Below are 20,063 nucleotides of genomic sequence, written 5' to 3' on the forward strand. Positions count from 1 at the left end.
TAATTTTGTTTCCGAAGAATAAATTTGGCCTCCGAGTACGAAATATTCTGAAAAGCCATTAGCTCTTTTACATTTTTATTAAATTGGTAAACTTCACAATTTTTATCATTTGCTTCGTGATTTTTGTGACATCCAGCGCATTCAAAATCTTTTTCTATGTGACACAATTCAGCATTGTGCTCTCTAGAGCATTTTCGGCATCTTTTTTTGGCCTTACATTGCAGGCGAATATGACCATATCGCCAACAATTGTGGCACTGTATGACTTTCTGTACAAATGGACTCACTTGAAGTTTTACTGAGTATATTGATACTTTTTCAGGCAAGTAATTTCCTTTGAATAAAATTTTAACCATTTGAGATTTCAGACTATTTGTATCTTTGTTTCTTTTTTTAATACAAACTACATCAATTATTTCTATATCTGATTTTATTACTTCCTTAATTTCTGACTCATCCATTTCTTCATCCACATTGAAAATTATCCCCGCCCTAAATAATTTATGTCTAGGGATATATACTTTTATATTATTCTTGTTCAAAAGGTCTTCTCTAATTATTTTATTCGCATATTTATAATTTTTGAAAACTATTTTAATTTAGTTTTTGCCTATTTTTGTAAAATTGTCAATATTTCTACTTATTACTGGGGAAATTTTATATATTATTCTACCCAGTGCCACATTATGATAATTACCCAAATTTTGATTCATTGATTCAGCATAAACTACATATGGGCCTTCATCTAATGCACTATAGTAATTTTTCTCAATATTTAATTTTAATTCACTCTGACTCTTGTTAGAATTTTCCTCAACAACCATGTGGTTGTCATTCCTTCCATTTCCTTTTTCCGCTTCTATAACATCCGGATTACTACTATTTTCTTCTTCAATTTCCATATCATTTTTCTTCTTATTAGTTTCTTTTAAAACTTCTATATTGTTAGAACTTCTACTTAATTCTTCTTCTATTACCATATCATTCCAATTCCGCTGAGGTTCATTTTTATTATTTCTTAAATTATTTTCATTGATATTTTTTGTTTCCTTTGCCTGATCATCTTTTATTCCCAGTACCATTTTTTTAATTACTCCTTCATTAATGTTACTTTTCTTCGGACTCATTTTTGATCTATTTACCTTATCCATTTTTTTGTATTCTTTTCTTGTATCTAATTTGTTAGTACTAATCTTGACACTTTTATTACCACATCTTATATCAGTATTTTTAACACTATTTACAGTATTCAAATTAACTTTTTTACCATCATTATTTTCACTCATTAAACTACTATCACTATAATCACTTCCATCGTCACTTTCATATTCCATACAATCACTATTATTAATTAAATGAACTGCATTACTAATTTTTATACCTGTCTCGACCTCTGTGCTCACTGTATTATTTCTATAAACCGATAACGGAACGTCATCAGGCCCGAGTTGCCTGTGACTCACCACACTTTGTTGTTGATCTATTATTTATATCAGGTATTTTACGCAACTAGATGTGTACTCGTCGACCGCTCGAAGTTGAATGTGTGATTTACAGACTTACGGCTGGGTATCTCGAATTCCGAGATTCTTACACAATTTAAGCAAATGACTGGACTATGATATCACTTAATATTGCGTTACTTTAAAATTGACAATCGGACTTTATTACTATACTAACTGTGCTTATTCTGACCAAGCTAACTTATATAAACGATTTTCATATAAAACGAAAGACGTAGCATATAAGACATTTTCATATAAAACGTTCATATAGCTGGTTTCTTAAATATTTTCAAAGATTTATGTATGAGCATATGCAGTAATAAAAAATTAATGATTCAGGAACTAAGCGACTTCTAGAAGTAATAAAATTTACAAAATCTAAAAATGTGCATTATTATTGTTTGTTAGGTTTGCTATTATTGAAAAAATTCAAAACTGATCTCGATAGTACAAACAAACGATTTAAATATTTTTAGTATGTGGTTATTAATCACGGTTCCGTTAAAAAGCATTTTATGCGGATTTCAATTTTAATTCTATCACTAATTTACATCGTTATATCACAATGCTTCTAGTTTTATATTTTAATTCCTGTTGTGCAAATTTTTTAATGTAGCACTAAATGTATGTGGTTTAAATTATAATATGGAATGTACAAAATTGCAAACAGAAATTTTTAATTTTCCGTACTCAGTTTATGGTATCCACCTATTTAGCTACGAGAGTACGCGGTTTTGGTGGAGAATACAGGTCGCTCAACTTGCGTAAAAATAATGCGATTTTAAGTGTGATGGATCGTTTCACAAATATAAACTAGCTGTAAGTGGAATTCTGTCTTAAGGCAATTAGGGCATCGTGCCTTAAGGCAAATTGCTGGAACTTCCCGTACCAATAATTATTATTTTTTTTTAAAACGATTAACATTTTTGAAAAAAAATTACTTTGAAAAAATAAGATTTTTGAGAAACTATAAATTGGACAAAAAATTAGTTTTTTTTTTGAAAAGAAAAAATTTTTTAAAAAAAATTTTTTTTTTTTAAATTTTTTTTTTTTTGAAAAAAAATTTTTTTTTCTTTATTTTGACATATTGTGGAAGATCTGATGTTTTTTTGAAAGCAATCGTACTGCTTTAACTACATAGGGACAAAATATAAAGCGCGTAAGCGCCGCGTCGCTGTCTAACGCATAAGCATTGGTACGGAACCGATAGGAATGTTAACAAAATGTATACTTATTGTTAAAATCTCTATAAAATGTCTGATAATTTGATGTGCATATGTCTAATGATAATTTTTGACCGCCAAATGGCTCATTTTTTTACTTTTTCCTCTATATCTCCGAAACCGCTAGACCTACCTTTATGAAAATTTTATAGATTCTTCATCTTGTCAATACAAGTGAAATGTTTTTTGAATTATTAAAATCGGACGCTCCGTTCTCTTAAAAACTGAGTTACCGTTTTCGGAACTTTTTGCCCCGTATCTTCGGAACGGCTTGACCTGCCTTTGCCAAAAACTAATCAGCACGTCTCCTTATCAATACGGATCGAATGTTTTTTGAATTATTCAAATCGGTTGATCCGTGTTCCCGAAATCGTCGACGAAAATTTGTATCCGCACATACATACACACACATACATACATACACACACACATACACACACACACACACGTACATCCATTTTTTCTAAGGTATGCCAAAATGTTCAGAAACCTCTGAAACGTAAAGATATATAAAAATTTTCATTTTCGATTTTTTTGCGATTACTATAACTTGCCCTACGGGAAGTTAATAACATTAAATATGAAAAACTGTTACGAGTATAATAAAATAATTTTATAAAAGTGCAATATATATTTAATTTACATATTATAATTATTACATTTCAATTTAATATGAATTATATTTCAGTACATAATATAAGGAGTTCTATTTGGAATTTTAAAAGTAAAATGAAGATATGTAATTGTACTGACAATTAATTAAAAATATTAATTAATACACGAATTATATGTGAATATTTGAGATTATTATTTTTACTGTTTGCAACACAATTTTATAAACAATCAAAAATATGTTGCAAAATTATATAATTTTCTCGTTACGTTGCATATAACATTTCATAATAGCCAACAACATATGAGATAATAAAACTTCGAAAAAAAATTGTTTTCGATTGTGTTATGATAGATTGAAATTAAAAAGATTTATAGTTCGTGATTCACCGGAATGCTGCCGAACTCTATTAAATTATTACACTTTGTTTATATTTTTAAAGAACCAAATATACTTGGATAATGGCTATATCAGACTAATTAAATTAGAAAGATGTTAAGTAGTTTTAATTATTGTTTATTTAGATAATCTAATATGTCGATATAAGGTCAAGTTATTGTTTGAATACTGATTTTAGACTTGTTGCTAACTTTAAGATATTACTTATTACAAAGATTTGATAATTTTCTATGATTTTTCTGATTGGTCCGTTTTGTTGATTTAAACGACATCCCAATACAATTTTGGATCCAGTCAGGGGCTATTACATTTATCAACCAAACAGGTATTGGCCGGTGATTTCATGGTCCGTGGATTTAAACCGAGTACAGGTGATCCGAGTTTTTTAGAAATAGAGAATATTAGGTTGATATAGGGTGCATTCGACTTGGACGCTTACGCGCTGTGAGCGCTCACGCTTATAAGCACGAATTTTTAGCGTTCGACTAGGCCAATAAGCGCTCAGAATCGATAACTAAATTCCGTTCGTTTTGGATACTGTGAGCGTCAATAAGCATCAAAATGGCGGCAACTGGCGGTAACGGTAATTGTGTAAATTTTAGTACTTTCTGGATCATTCAGCGGGATTATAAAGAATTTAACAATTAATAAATAAATTAAATTTGGTTAGCTTATGCTTAATTAATAGTAATATTAAAATTAAAATTTAAAATTATTTAAAATTAATTGAATTTAAAATTAATTAATTTAATATTAATATTAATACTAAAAAATAAATGTGATATACAACTTGGCATTTTTGCGGGATTATAAAGAATTTAATAATTAATAAATAAATAAAATTTGGTTAGCTTATGCTTAATTAATAGTAATATTAAATTTATAATTTAAAATTATTTAAAATTAATTAAATTTAAAATTAATCAATATTAATATTAATATTAAAAAATAATTGTGATATACAGCTTGCCATTTTTGCGGGATTATAAAGAATTTGACAATTAATAAATGAATGAAATGACAGATAGTAAAAACAACTGACGCTCACGCTCACGCTGCCCTACCTCTGTGGCGTGAGCACGTATGAGCGCAAAATATGTGCTACGAGCATCCCACGATGGTGCTACGAGCGTACTTATGTGACACTCACAGCGCCAAGTCGAACGATGAAAGCGCGCTCACGGCGTGCTCACAGCGCGTAAGCGTCCAAGTCGAACGCACCCATATTTAGGGACAGGACGCATGACAATAAGATGAATTATTTTATAATTTGAATAGTATAATAACAAATTAGGATTTATTGCTGCTATCCTGAATAAAAGTAATAAAACATAGAATTGGACCAGGGTTGGGAGTAAGGCGTTAACGGGTTGAGTTAAACACGTAAATTTTTTTTTAATGAACAATTATGTAACACCATAGTATTACGTATTGTTATAAATTTTGTTTATTTAATTCTGAAGGAAAGCAATGTAGATAAACTATTTTCTTATATTTACCAATTTATGTCACTTTGCACTTTGTGGACAATATGGCTCATATTCTATACAATTATTTTTATTTTATAAATGTGATTAGTTGTATTCTTTACTTATTTATTTATTCAATTTTTTATGTTTTTATGCCCTTATTTGATTATTTATTTATTTTTCATGTGTTTTATATATTTGATATCTACACATGAGAAATATTAAAAGTAGAATATAGTATTTGCATAAGTAGAATATAGTATTTTCAAAATGGTATCATATGATCGAGATATTACAATTACTAGTTGATATAAGTGGCATTTTGAATCAAGACGGAATGCAAAAACTTGCCGAAAAGTGTAAATAACCGACATAATGAATACAGATTGAGATATAATTAAGTTGTGAAATTTAAATGATTTTTTTCAATTGAACGACTTTATGCGGGCCTATAATATTTGATGATGTTCAAGACCACAAACTATCATAAGAGAAAGTTTAATTGAAAACCGTAAAAAAATTTTGTTAACAATTAATTACGCAGAAACTGCTTAACCGATATTTATCGAAAACCAATCAGCATAAATCTTTAACTTCTACCTCTATAATGGTTATTAATTTAATTTGCTAAGTCGGTTCAAAATTATTTGCAAAAACGTGGGTAAAAAGTTTTGCAAAACTACTCAACACTTGTTCTTATCGAGTTTATTCGAATGGCTTTTTAAATTTTTGCAATCCGTTCTACCCTTTTTAACAAAATGAAGGCATAAGGTCAAATTTAAAAATTATCTAGTAATCCATGGCACGGTGCCTTAAGGCAATTTGCTGAACTTTTCCGTACCCAAAAATATTTTTTTAAAAGCATTACATATTTTTAAAAAATATAGAGTAGCTGTTTTAGAGACGAAATATCGAAGCGCGTAAGCGCCATGTCGCAGTCTAACGGATGAACATTGGCACATAACCCATAGAAATGTATACTCACTATTAAAATCTCTATAAATAACTGGTAGTTTGATGTGCATTTATTGAATGAACGTTTTTGACTGCCCAATGACTTTTTTTTACTTTCTTCATTTAATCTCCGAAATCGCTAGACCTGTCTTACCAAAGTTTTAATCAATTCTTCATTTTGTCAATATAAGTAAAATAATTTTTGATTTATTGAAATTGGACGCTTTCAAAAACTGAATTACCAGTTTTGGCACCTTTTGCCTCGAATTTTCGAAATGGCACACAATCTAATCAGCACGTATCCTTATCAATAAGAATCGAATGTTTTTGGATTAATTCAATTGGTTGATCCGTGTTGTCGAAATCATAAACAGTTGTATCCGCACATGCATACATACATATACACACCTATTTTTTCTGATGTATGCCAAAATTTTCAGAAGGTTTTGAAACATGAAATATATATAAAAAATATATTTTCGATTTTTGTGCGATTACAGAACCTCACGGACAGTCAAACACGTCATACTTTTTATTTTAAAACTCAAAGACCTGAAACGTTAAGAAAACATGTAGTTAAAATTCAAACTTCTTCGAGAAGTTGAAAAATAAATATTGGCCATCAATATAGCAACTGATATCAACCTTTCAGTGTAGTCTGGGTTAATTATCAGCTACACAATCACGATTTGTGTAAACGTAGCCCGAGTCGATCCCAACGAGATAATATATGATAGCAGTGGAAGAAAGTTCAGCGGTATCTCGATGATGTTAGTTTCCCAACGGTGAAATAAATAGCTCCCCTGGCGATGCCGCCCTCATTAAATGCGAATCTGAAGTGGGCCAGAGTTTCGATCTCGGATGCCGCGCTCCATATAGTCACAAGAATAGGCGATGATAGGCCGGGATGCTGTTACATTTCTATAGTTCACGACACTGAGGCAGCACAGGAGAATGCAATTATGTTCTTGAATCTTTAAATGATACCGTTATACTATCTCCAGCATAGTGTCTCCTTCTCTAAAGGAATTACGGCGAGACTTATTTTTAGATATCTTCGCAAAATAAAAGGCAAGACATGTGCACTCTAATATTTTAAAACATGGTTCAACAATAGTGAAGGAGATAAAAAATGTAACACGACGATGAACCTAATAAAACCATAAGAACAAAAAATAGCTTTTTTACGAGTTCGGGCGGAATTCTAACTCTTCAAATTTTTTTGCAGAATCAGTCAGCTTCTAATATATTGATTATCTTATATAGAAATAGGAAAATATAAAAATCAACATGTTTTCATAAACATGCAAAAAATAATATATAGACAAAAATAATAATACAGCCAAATGAAATATACTGTAATATAAGCTAAACGCGCTTTTACAAATTTCAGTTTTTATAACACAATATTCTTTTTTAATTACCATCGCTGGTAATAATAAATGTAAATAAATGCGAATCTAAATAGGTTGGTGTAGTCGACCTTGGCCTCCAATGTGGCTCTTTTTATATATAGAAAAATAAACGACTAGATACCCGGATTTTGTAACATTAGTCTTACTAGAAACGTATGATTTTTCTGCGAAATTATAGTATTAAATGGTTCACTAATTGCTCACATCTTAAAAAATATATGTTTATTGCATATAAACTATTTCTAATAAAATTAAATGACAATTAAGATTTTGAACATTTCCATGTTTTGTAAATTTTTGTCATGTGAAAAGTTGAAATTGTGCTCTATCATGCTGATTAATTAGCTTTTCGTTTGGGCAGTTTATATTTAGTGTTTGAAAAATATTGAAAATACCAAAGAAGAAAATACCACCATTTCTTTGCAATTTAAAATAAGATATAATTTTTCACCAACATTTTATCAGGGAATCTCATTATGAAATTCAAAATTTAAAATATTATTTGAAAGGTATCCGTTAAGAATTTTGATTAGGTTTTGATAATGATTACTTAATCCTTCAGATTCTTGTAACGGTTAAAAGCAATTTAAAAGTTACAATTTTACAAACAATTTGCTGTTATATCTTATATTATCCCCAAACATTGCATCAAGATAAACGTCTTGATTAACTTCCCGTAGGGTAAGTTATTGTAATGGGCCGAAAATCGAAATTGAAATTTTTTACATTTCTCGACGTTTTGAAGGTTTCTGAACATTTTGGCATACCTCAGAAAAAATGGATGTGTGTGTGTGTATGTATGTATGGGTACAAATTTCCAATCACGTTTTCGGGCGCACCGATTCAACCGATTTGAATGGTTCAAAATACATTCGATTCATATTCATAGGGAGATGTGCTGATTAGTTTTTGGCAAAGGCAGGTCCAGCAGTTACGTAGATAAAGAGCAAAGAGTGCAGAAAATAGAAATCGAGGTTTTGATAGAACCGATTTGAATGATTTAAAAAACATCAATTAGTAATGATTGGGAGAAGTGTTTATTAGTTTTTGGCAAAGGCAGGTACACCCATTTTGAAGATATGAAGCTAAATGTATAAAAAATGGCAGTTTTTGAGAAAACTAAGCGTCCGATTTAAATAATTCAAAGAAATTTCTGCTTGTCTTAACAAAATAATTGATTTTGTTTTAACCTTTTTTTTCAAAAAAAATTTTTTTTGTATCAAAAATAATTCAGATTTTATTTTTAATTCTGATTATAGTTCTAATTTAAACAAATAATTTCAACTTTGCAATTGAGTTTATATAATTCTTATGAATATTAGACAATGTTACAATATTTATTTAAAATAATCTATTTGAAAACATTTAAAATTCCACGAACATTTCGTTACGGTACGGGAAGTTCCAGCAATTTGCCTTAAGGCACGATGCCATACACCCCACTAGTTTCGATTTAATATTGAAAAATATTTTTAATATTTTTCTTCTTTAAACGATGTGGTATACTTATAGTTAAATTGACTTGGTTCTGGTATATGTTTGGTCATCAACATTTGTAATCCTTAAAACATATCGCATGAAATTTACTTACGTACAATCTACATAAATATTGTATCATTTTATGAAAAGTATTGATTGCAAAGCGTTCGGTTCCTGGTGAAGTAAAAATCAAATAAATTTCTTTCTTTCATTCCAGGTGGAATTGGAAGGTCTGACAGGTGAGATCCGTTTCAACGAAGACGGGCGCCGTCAAAACTACAGTTTACAAGTTATGGAAATGAGCACGTCCAGCGCGATGGTCAAAGTAGCCGATTGGACGGACCAGTCCGGGTTAGCGCCGGTTGTGGCTAAATTTACGCGTCCGAGAAACCAGGAAATTGAACGGAATAAGACATATATCGTTACCACTATAGTTGAAGAACCTTACATAATGATGAGGAAGCCGGACCACGGAGAAACACTTGTCGGCAACGAGAGGTTCGAAGGATATTGCAAAGATTTAGCGGATCTGCTGGCGAAGCGACTGGGAATCACATGTAAGATTAAATTCATTCAATTTTTACACATAGTTTGTGTATTTTTCGACATCAATTCAATTATCTGCAAGAACACTGTAATGATTTCAATATTACATTCATGAAAAATTGCTCATATAGAGATACTTAAATAATATATAAGTAAAGTAGTGTAATTGTTTGAAAATTCTATGCGCGGGCTGTTTTTATGTTGATGATAAGATTGACACTTTGAATTACACAAAAACTATAATCTTTAAAATAAAAGATTTTATTCTTGTCACGATTTTCTGTGAAATTTTACGTTTATCACATTCTGTAACATTCAACCAGATTACCTTAAAATATTACAATTACTATATGAAACAGCGTGTAAAGTTAATTTCAGTGATTTATTTATTGGAAATGCATAAGATGATGAAAGTTTGAAAATATATCTAACTATGTAAATGTGTATTGAAAGTATAATTTGCGTTTGTCTTCAATATTAAATTTTCATATAGAAAATAACTAATATAAGAAATATTTATAAATTGCGAAAGATTTGTTCATGAACAAATTGTTGTTTATGTAATCGGTAATTATTATTTATATTTAAATGGTTTATTGTGCGCTTGTAATTACCATTTAAATTTTTTTCTCTAAAAACTTTTGACATAACCGAAAGAAACGTTTTCATGTGTCGCAATATGTGAGTATGTATTATTGAATAAAATTATACTATTTGAAAGCGTTAGAAAAATTCAAATTGTATTCACCATTGTTTTATTAGGACGTCAATATAAAAGTGAATATAAAAAGCGGAGCAATGAAAAATATAAATATTTTAAATGTTAAATTTAAATTCAAAAACTTATTTTAAAATATTTTTTTTTATTTCCTCACCAATTTTCTTGATTTTGATAATAGATTAATGCATTTTAGTGTGATGCAACAACAAGTACGACCCTAAAATTTTACCTTTATACCTCAAAACCTTTATTTGATTATAGTCCAATCATTTTGCATCTAGCTCGGTAACTAATCAATTGTTTTTTTGTGAACGTTTTTCATTAAATTTTGATCGAGACTTTTCGGATCTGATTGAAAAGCTTACATTTATTTGGTTTATCCGCTGAAACATTTTCAAAACAATTCTTTGATATTGGCGACGAAAAGAATGCCATCGATAAAACTTGAAGCGTCAAATTATAAATAGTTTTTTGCATAATCATTGATTCGCGCAGGATTCTTCATTTGTATAAATATTTTCCGACAAAAGAAAACAGCAAAGAAATCAAATATTAAAAATTAAAATTTGTAGAAATAACAGTTGTTCAGAAGAAACTAGGGTTTGTCGGTTTTCAAATACCGGTTCTAAAAACCGGTTTTTTGACTAAAATTATGGGATTCAAAAACCGTTTTTTTTAGTAAAAAAAGTCGGCTTTCACTGTAGAAATGGAAAATAACAAATATATCCAAATAAAGATAGATGAAAGTGTTTTGATTCTTGAAATCATATCGGTTCAATAGCATTTGATATCTTATCAGTGTGCAATGGTTCCCAGAAAGGTTTTGTTCATATTAATTTAAATTGAGTTAAACCAGAGTATATATTAATTTCAATCAGTGTGACTTCTTGAAGAAGTAACTTCCTCTACACAAACTTTAAAAAAAGAGTTTTAATCCCTAGACGTCACAAATTAAAGAACAAAAAACTTAGAATTAGTATATTAGGCTTTAAAAATAATTAAGCATAATTTGGTCGCAAGTATGAGAGTATTTTCTATTTCAGAAAATTTTGTGAGTAAACAATAAAGGACACGTCTAAGTAGCAATTCGATACACGTTCTCAGTTTTTTTTAAATCATATTTTATTAAACAAAAAAAATCAGAATGTTTAAAATTAATTAATTTTAATTAATTAAAATTGCTCGGAACAGACAGTACGCGAGTTTATTTTAATTGTTTTTAAAACTAAAATTGATATTGACAAGTATGTATCAACTTGTATCTAATATTTTTTTATTTTATTTAATTCAATGAATGTCTTTTATTTAAAAATGTATTGTTTTTATTTATTGGAAAACTTTCCTTTCACTATAATAAAAATATTTTCATTCTTATATGTGAAAATAATGCATGAATGACGAATAGTTATTTTCAAAGTTATTTTATCAAGATAAACTATTATTTTTTTAGTTTTACTAATTAAAATTAAAATAATTTTGTTTATTATCTATAAAATTGAACAATAAATAAATTCAGTCAAATACTGCTTTAAATTACACTAAATTTGCGGATAAATTACAGGATATTCGAGCAAAAATTTATTTTCTATATAAAATTCGAAAACCGGTTAAAACCGGTTTTTTAGTAAAATTAAAATTCGAAAACCGGTTTTCTGAAATGTCGGTTTTTGTATAAACCCTAGAAGAAACTAAGTTCAATGCTAATCTAAGGCACAGAATTTTTGGAATCTTTCATTCAGTTAGCTACACATAAATAAAAAATGAGTATTCGGATGTTGCTTCATATTAAAAAAAATATTATTGAATTTATGAAAAATCTGAAAATAATATGTGAAAACCTTGAATCTCAAAATGTGGCTACAAAATGTGAATAAAATCATTTTAAGATCAAGCTGGCACTTGCAGTAACTATTAATGTGACCCAGGAACATTTATCAGTGGCATGGGTTGCGGTTGGTAAATCAAATTTAATTGGTGTTCGCTGCCCCTTTCACCACATACCTCAGGATTAGTTATTTTTTACGTTCCCAAAGAATGAGTTTAACCTTCCCGTATGGTATTCACGTTTTGCGAGAGCAGGGCATCCGATTCGAATAATTTAAAAATTAAACATTTAATTTCTATTGTAAGGGAGATATGCTGATTTTAATATGCTGATAAAGAGAACGCTAGTTTTTGGCAAAGAGAAACAGTTACAGTTTTTGAGAAAACAAAGCTTCTGGTTTTAATGATTTGCTTGTGATGAGCCTGAAGATTAGCTCGATCAGAAGTACCAGAAATTTGCCTTTAGGAACGATGCCATGCTAAATTTGCCAGAAATATTTTTTATGGCTTAACAACTTTGGTCGCGTCAGTTAGTATATATAATATGTATATATGTATATACATACACGAAATATTCTTAATCATTCAGTTTGTTACATGACATACGCGTATTATTTGCGTTATAAGACATAAAGCATAGCGCGCTGCCATTTTATTTAGAAATGCTGGTTACGATAATCAAAAGCTTAGCCTTTGTGTGTGCGTAATCAAAAGTCGAGTCAAATCGAAGTAAATAAAACACACGGCGTTGTTCATTATTTGAAGTCGCAATTCTAAATCTATTTCTTCTCCTGTATTCAAAAACTGATTGCACGTACGGCCGGGCCGATATAGCAGGCACGTGAGCGGGCGCCGGGACACGTCTAGACATATTTCGGCGTGCCTCGACGCATACGATAATGAGGATTCGCGTAATCGTCGAAATTGCGATACGATTGTCTCTATAGCACTTTGTCGTTTCAGTCAGGACGCCCGAGAGATAGGAACATATATTTATTAAATCAGAGGTTAAATTCACAACAACCATTATATTAGTGGTTCATTAAATTTTGAAAACCTGTGCTAACTTGTTGTCTTTTTATCATTGAGCCCAATAGCTAGGAAAATCTATTCATTATATCTTTATTCCTTATTTATACTCATATATATATATATATATATATATATATATATATATATATGCGTGTGTGTGAGGGGGTATATATAAGAATGGTCCTTAATATGGATATTTCCGATTTTTTAAGTGAAACTTCTTTAGACGCGACATGGGTGTGAAATTGTACGAATGCAACGGACGTGAGTTACGGCAAGGTCGAGTGCCAATGATTTGTCATTTGCTCTCGATGATCTCTATACGGGTTCAATTGTGATTGGTCGTATTTGTGCGAGGCTTCTTTGTATGCGTGATTTTATACGTGCGTGCGTTACCGAAATCGTGAAGCATATTGTTCATTTATCGGTGTTTGATGTCATTACATTTTAAGGTTAAATATTAGTACAAATCTGGAGTTAGTAAAAATTGGATCGGAAGAATATTTTATTTCGCCCCCCCTGAATAATTATAGTGCAAATAATAAAGCATATGAAAAATCTGTGTCGTGTAAAACACGTAAGTTTATTGAAGTACTTTGTATTATTCGTGGTTACTATATATTTTTGAGGCTATTAGAATGAAAATTATTTTTATATGCAAGACAGATAAGTTCTTCAAACACAATTATATGAGAAGTAAAATTGTGAAAACAATATTTATTTAGGCGTTGTTTAATAAAATATGTCTTGCCTAAAAAATATTTTTCATTTTAATAACTTCAAAGATTTATAGAAACTATGAATAATATAGAAATAATTTCTAATCAATAAACTTACATTTAGTACACGACCCAAATGTTTAATTTGTTTTATTATTTTCAAGGAACAGGGTAAAATATTCTTCTGATTCAGGCATTTTTCATTAAATCAATATTTGTACTACGATGTAACTTCAAAATGTTTATTTATCTATGCCGATTTTCTTGTTGATATCGGAACGCATACAACGTTGATGGTGGTACGCATACAACTACAGATCTCTATTCACATGCACAACGACTATTCACAATCGACCCGTATAGAAATGATCTCATCGAGAGCGAATGACTAACAGTTGGGGCGCAACCGACTTCCGTTTCATTTGTATGGATTTACACCTTAGTCACGACTAAAGAAGTTTTACTTGAAAATCTTATTTCGACGACTATTTAACTCAGAATAAGTGATAATTGCTCATTACTATTATTGCGCACACGGCGTGCAACGGTCTTATAGCCTCGGAAAGCAATTGCACACACGATGTGCAATTCGTCTCAAATGGGTTAAGAAGTAAAATTTCATGCATTTTTATTTCAAAATCGGTTAATTTGTAACCTGTAAAATTCATAAACGGATAAACTCTCATACGCTACAAAAACAATATGGGCCTGCGTGGCTAGCATGTATAAATATTTCGACAATTCTTTTTCGAATTTTGGAATTTATTTCTAGCGTATATTTTGTTTCAGATGAGCTGCGAATCGTCAAGGACGGCAACTACGGAGCAGAGAATCCCGATGTCAAAGGAGGCTGGGATGGCATGGTCGGAGAGCTTATACGTCACGTGAGTCGCTTAATCAGATTACAGTATATGATTTAGTCTGTATGTAGAGTATGTACATGTAGATTGTTACAATTTTCGAAAATGAATTTGAATACGATTACGTAGGTATGACAATTCTGTACGTGCACAGAAAGGAGGTACAGAGTTGGATGGATTAAGATATATGCTCGTAATTGAAATTGAGAGAGAATAATTATACTACCATGTATTATTTATGGTTTTTCAAATTATTAAAATTATAATATTTAGCAGAAATTAATTTTTCTTATATAAATGCGATTTGCTTCCTCTATTCGTGTACGATCAGTACAACTACAAACGATTTTGTGCTTCAAAAGGATTTTTTACAAATTCATAGAAACTACAGACAGTTCAAAATAAGACACTATGACTAGTACTTGACAAAATAAGAGACCCACTGACTAGACACTGACTACTGTACAAAATATAATACATAAATGAACAGACTGACGTATCGACAATACTAGACCGATAAGAAGCTCACTGAAAATTTTTACCAGAAATGTGGGGATCACCCTAATACCAACATTGCGGGTCTCGGCCAATTTACTAAAGAGATATTTTGGTATGGCAAACACGCCATGCCAAACTATATCTCGATCGACCCATAGCAGCAGATGATACTTGGCTCGTCAATGATTTTTCTTCAGAGCGAATAAATCTTTTGTTTTTTTTTTGTGTAATCATTTATCATTATAAATATTGTTATGTTTTTTTTTTTTGGGGGGGGGTATTTTTCCTTCCTCCTTTTTTGTCACAATTATGACTTATTTTTCATTCACTTTTATGCACAAAATACCGGCAAGAATGTATAATCTAAATATCGCTATTTTTTTAAAGTGTGTAGTTGAAAATATCCAATATCCCAAAATCTCAAAATTATTTGACACGTTCGACGATAGTAATTAATTTTATATATTAAAGTAAACTTTGATATAAAATATATGATAAAACATTTAAAATAATAAGACTATAGATGCTGAACATACATACCAACAAAAAAAGTTAAGAAATTTAATTGGAAATTTTCATTTATAAAATGTACTCAGAGTGAAGATGTATTTAGTATTTCAAATAATTTTTTTGCGAGTTTTGATGTTTGTTGAGTGTCTGAATTAGAAAATGTACAATCACTTTGGTAAAAAGTAAATTATTTTCAACTTCATAGTAATTAAAAACGTGGAATGAAACGATTAAAAAAAATAATAATTTATTAAATCAAATAATCGATCAATAAACATAATGTGTTCAAATTCGCAATATTAAATCTTAAGACAGGCTTCTCGCGTAAAATTAATTTCCTCTTGAATATTCTACACACTCAGTTTTAAATTACAATTTGATCTCATATATATATATATATATATATATATATATATATATATATATATATATATATATATATAATATAATATTATATATATATAATATATAATATTCGTACCGATAGTACAGAAGCGACTTAATTGTGCCCACAGTTTGTAAGGTATCCGTAAAGTAATTTTCTATTGTAGAAGACGTTCAATGCACAAAATGATTAAGTCCATAAAATATAATTTAAGTTGTTAAACTTGAAGAATAATGAAATAGTGTACATTGTTAAATTAAAATATATGATATATAATGTAATGTAATATGAAAATTTATAACTGTACCAAATACTTAAAACGTTTACATGACATAATTTTAATATTAAACGAACATCGACGGGCGTATTGAGCATTTATAATACTCGAAACATTAAAAAAAATTCTGGATCATTCCGCAGTGGATTAAGTAAATGCCATAGTTCTTTTTTGACTATTTAATATCATATAATTTTTGAGATGTATTACGTTTGTTTTTTTAGAGTATTACAACAGCAACGTTAATAATTGTCCATAAGATTATCTATTGTCAAACAAATAAAAAAAAACACGTTAAATAATATACACCATATTTAATAATAATTCATTTAAATCCATTTCCACCATCAGCAAAACTCATGTAAACGCTTGCCTTTTTGATATATAAACAAGATATTTTTCCATATAAATTACAGCTATAGAAATGTGTAATGTGTTTTCGTTATTCACATGTCCACGCTTTAATTTATGATTTCAACTACTCGTACATTTCCTGCGCTGAGGAAAGTGTACGAACAAATTATTTCCCTCAAACGGGTTATAAATACAACGCAACGCAAAAAGTGCAAACTGAAAACGAATATAATTCAAGTGGCGAAAAAGAGCGACTGCGGCGGAATAAAAATTACGCAAGGCAAAACAAACTATTGTATTAGAAAATTGTGAGCGAGAGAAAATGACCTAAACATAGAGTATATAGATAGAAATGATTAATTAACTTCCCGTAGGGTAAGTTATAGTAATCGCAAAAAAATCGAAAATGAAAATTTTTGCATTTCTCGACGTTTCAAAGGTTTCTGAATATTTTGGCATACCTTAGAAAAAATGGATGTATGTGTGTGTGTGTGTGTGTGTGTGTGTGTGTGTGTGTGTACGTGTGTGTATGTATGTGCGGATACAAATTTTCGTCGACGATTTCGGGAACACCGATCAACCGATTTGAATAATTCAAAAAACAGTCGATTTGTATTGATAAGGAGACGTGCTGATTAGTTTTTGGCGAAGTCAGGTCTAGCCGTTCCGAAGATACGGGGCAAAAAGTGCCGAAAACGGTGACTCAGTTTTTAAGAGAACGGAGCGTCCGATTTTAATAATTCAAAAACATTTTACTTGTATTGACAAGGTGAAAAACTGATCAAATTTTCATAAAGGCAGGTCTGGCGGTTTCGGAGATCTAATGAAAAAAGTAAAAAAAAATGACATTTGGCGGTCAAAAATGATCATTAGACATATGCACATCAAATTATCAGATATTTTATAGAGATTTTAACAAGAACTATAATTTTGGTTTACATTCCTATGGGTTCCGTACCAATGTTTACGCGTTAGACGTCGACGCGGCGCTTACGCGGTTTGATATTTCGTCTTTATGCAGTTAAAGCAGTACGATTGCTTTAAAAAAAAGTTTAGATCTTTCAAAATATGTCAAAATAAAGAAAACATTTTTTTCAAAAAAAAAAAATTAAAAAAAAAAATTAAAAAATTTTTTTTTTTCAAAAAAAAGTAATTTTTTGTTTAATTGTTTGTCAAAAATCTTATTTTTTCGAAGTAAATTTTTTTCAAAAATGTTAATCGTTTTTAAAAAAATAATTTTTGGTACGGGAAGTTCCAGCAATTTGCCTTAAGGCACGATGCCTTAATTGCCTTAAGACAGAATTCCACTTACAGCTAGTTTTGGTATTAAATTTATTTGAGGTTCTAGTTTGGACATAAACTAGTAGGTACATTGCACATTTCAAACAACTTGGCGAAACCAAACCCTAATGAAAAATATAACGCTTGAACAAAAATGTCGAAGTTTTAGGTTCGATAATCACAAAAAATCCCATTGCTACTGTTTCTGGATTTAAATACCACAAATCTTCTATGCCACCTCAGACATTTTAACATATGTCAATCAAATTTAATAAGTTCTTTTAAAAATGATAATTCATTATTAACTTCCCGTAGGGCAAGTTATAGTAATCGCAAAAAAATCGAAAATGAAAATGTTTATATATCTTTACGTTTCAGAGGTTTCTGAACATTTTGGCATACCTTAGAAAAAATGGATGTATGTGTGTGTGTGTGTGTGTGTGTGTATGTATGTATGTATGTATGTATGTATGTATGTATGTATGTATGTATGTGCGTGTGTGTATGTATGTGCGGATACAAATTTTCGTCGACGATTTCGGGAACACGGATCAACCGATTTGAATAATTCAAAAAACATTCGATTCGTATTAATAAGGAGACGTGCTGATTAGTTTTCGGCGAAAGCAGGTCTAGCCGTTCCAAAGATACGGGGCAAAAAGTGCCGAAAACGGTAACTCAGTTTTTAAGAGAACGGAGCGTCCGATTTGAATATTTTAAAAAACATTTTACTTGTATTGACAAGATAAAGAATTGATCAAATTTTCATGAAGGCAGGTCTAACGGTTTCGGAGATCTGATGAAAAAAGTAAAAAAAAATGCCATTTGGCGGTCAAAAATGATCATTAGACATATGCACATCAAATTATCAAATATTTTATAGAGATTTTAACAATAAGTATAAATTTTTTTTACATTTCTATGGGTTCCGTACCAATGTTTACGCGTTAGACGGCGACGCGGCGCTTACGGGCTTTGATATTTCGTCTTTATGCAGTTAAAGCAGTACGATTGCTCTGAAAAAAAGTTTAGATCTTCCAAAATATGTCAAAATAAAATAAAACATTTTTTTTTTAAAAAAAAAAATAAAAAAATATTTTTTTTTTCAAAAAAAAGTAATTTTTTGTCCAATATATAGTTTCTCAAAAATCTTATTTTTTCAAAGTAAATTTTTTTCAAAAATCTTAATCGTTTTTAAAAAAAAAATTTTGGTACGGGAAGTTCCAGCAATTTGCCTTAAGGCACGATGCCTTAATTGCCTTAAGACAGAATTCCACTTACAGCTAGTTTTCAGATTCAGATGCTAAAGCGCAAGTAAACCTTGCGTTGATATATACTGTAGCAATAAAATAACAAACCTTACTAAAATGTCTCGCTGAAAAAAAATGTAATTTTTTTCATAATTAATAGTATGAAGTATTTCATTATACCAATATTTACATACGTGCAAAACGTTTTCTCATATTAAAAATTCAAAAACTAATCGGCAGGACTAAAGTTTCACTAACATTGAAAATATCCTGGTCATAGACATAACGATGTATTTTAAGATATTCCTATTATTATCAATGAAAGTTATGCTCTTAATGAATTAGAAATTACAATAAAAAACTACTATTCTTAATAATTTAACTCATAGTGAAATGTGAAGCAAAGGCAAACACAGCATGCCGTCCACGAGCGATATCCGCACACACAGTACGTTATGCGAATGTCGTCCATGGACGACATTCGTAGTGAAAGGGTTAACAGTTGAAATTGAATTTTATCTTTGGCGGTTATTGAGTTTTTTCTAGAATGCATGTGAATCTGAAATTTATGGTATCAAAATACGTCGGTTCAGAATCATTTCTAACAATAAGGTAAATTAGGTTGTTTCCTCAAAATTTACCAATAACCTTCATTTGCGTGGACGGTTGTGACACTTGCCGTTGTCATATGATTTGATTTTATGACTAATCCATCGTATTTAACGACAGTATTTCAGTATTTTGACGTA

General features: G+C 30.0%; 2 protein-coding genes across 4 annotated transcripts in view; one reads left to right on the forward strand and one right to left on the reverse strand.

The window, feature by feature from the left end:
* The window catches only part of LOC113378429, a 295,400-nt gene that overhangs the window by 270,071 nt on the left and 5,266 nt on the right, over nucleotides 1-20,063 (reverse strand). The window lies entirely within an intron of this gene.
* The window catches only part of LOC113378426 (glutamate receptor 1-like), a 263,910-nt gene that overhangs the window by 140,002 nt on the left and 103,845 nt on the right, over nucleotides 1-20,063 (forward strand). The window contains exons 7-8 of the mRNA XM_026618953.1: nucleotides 9,275-9,614; nucleotides 14,689-14,783. Of these exons, the coding sequence (XP_026474738.1) occupies nucleotides 9,275-9,614; nucleotides 14,689-14,783 (435 nt within the window). The remainder of the gene's footprint in view (nucleotides 1-9,274; nucleotides 9,615-14,688; nucleotides 14,784-20,063) is intronic.

This window comes from Ctenocephalides felis, unplaced genomic scaffold, assembly GCF_003426905.1.
Source record: "Ctenocephalides felis isolate EL2017-DRISC unplaced genomic scaffold, ASM342690v1 CF-g0.4_SCAFFOLD_01886, whole genome shotgun sequence".
Taxonomy (NCBI): domain Eukaryota; kingdom Metazoa; phylum Arthropoda; class Insecta; order Siphonaptera; family Pulicidae; genus Ctenocephalides; species Ctenocephalides felis.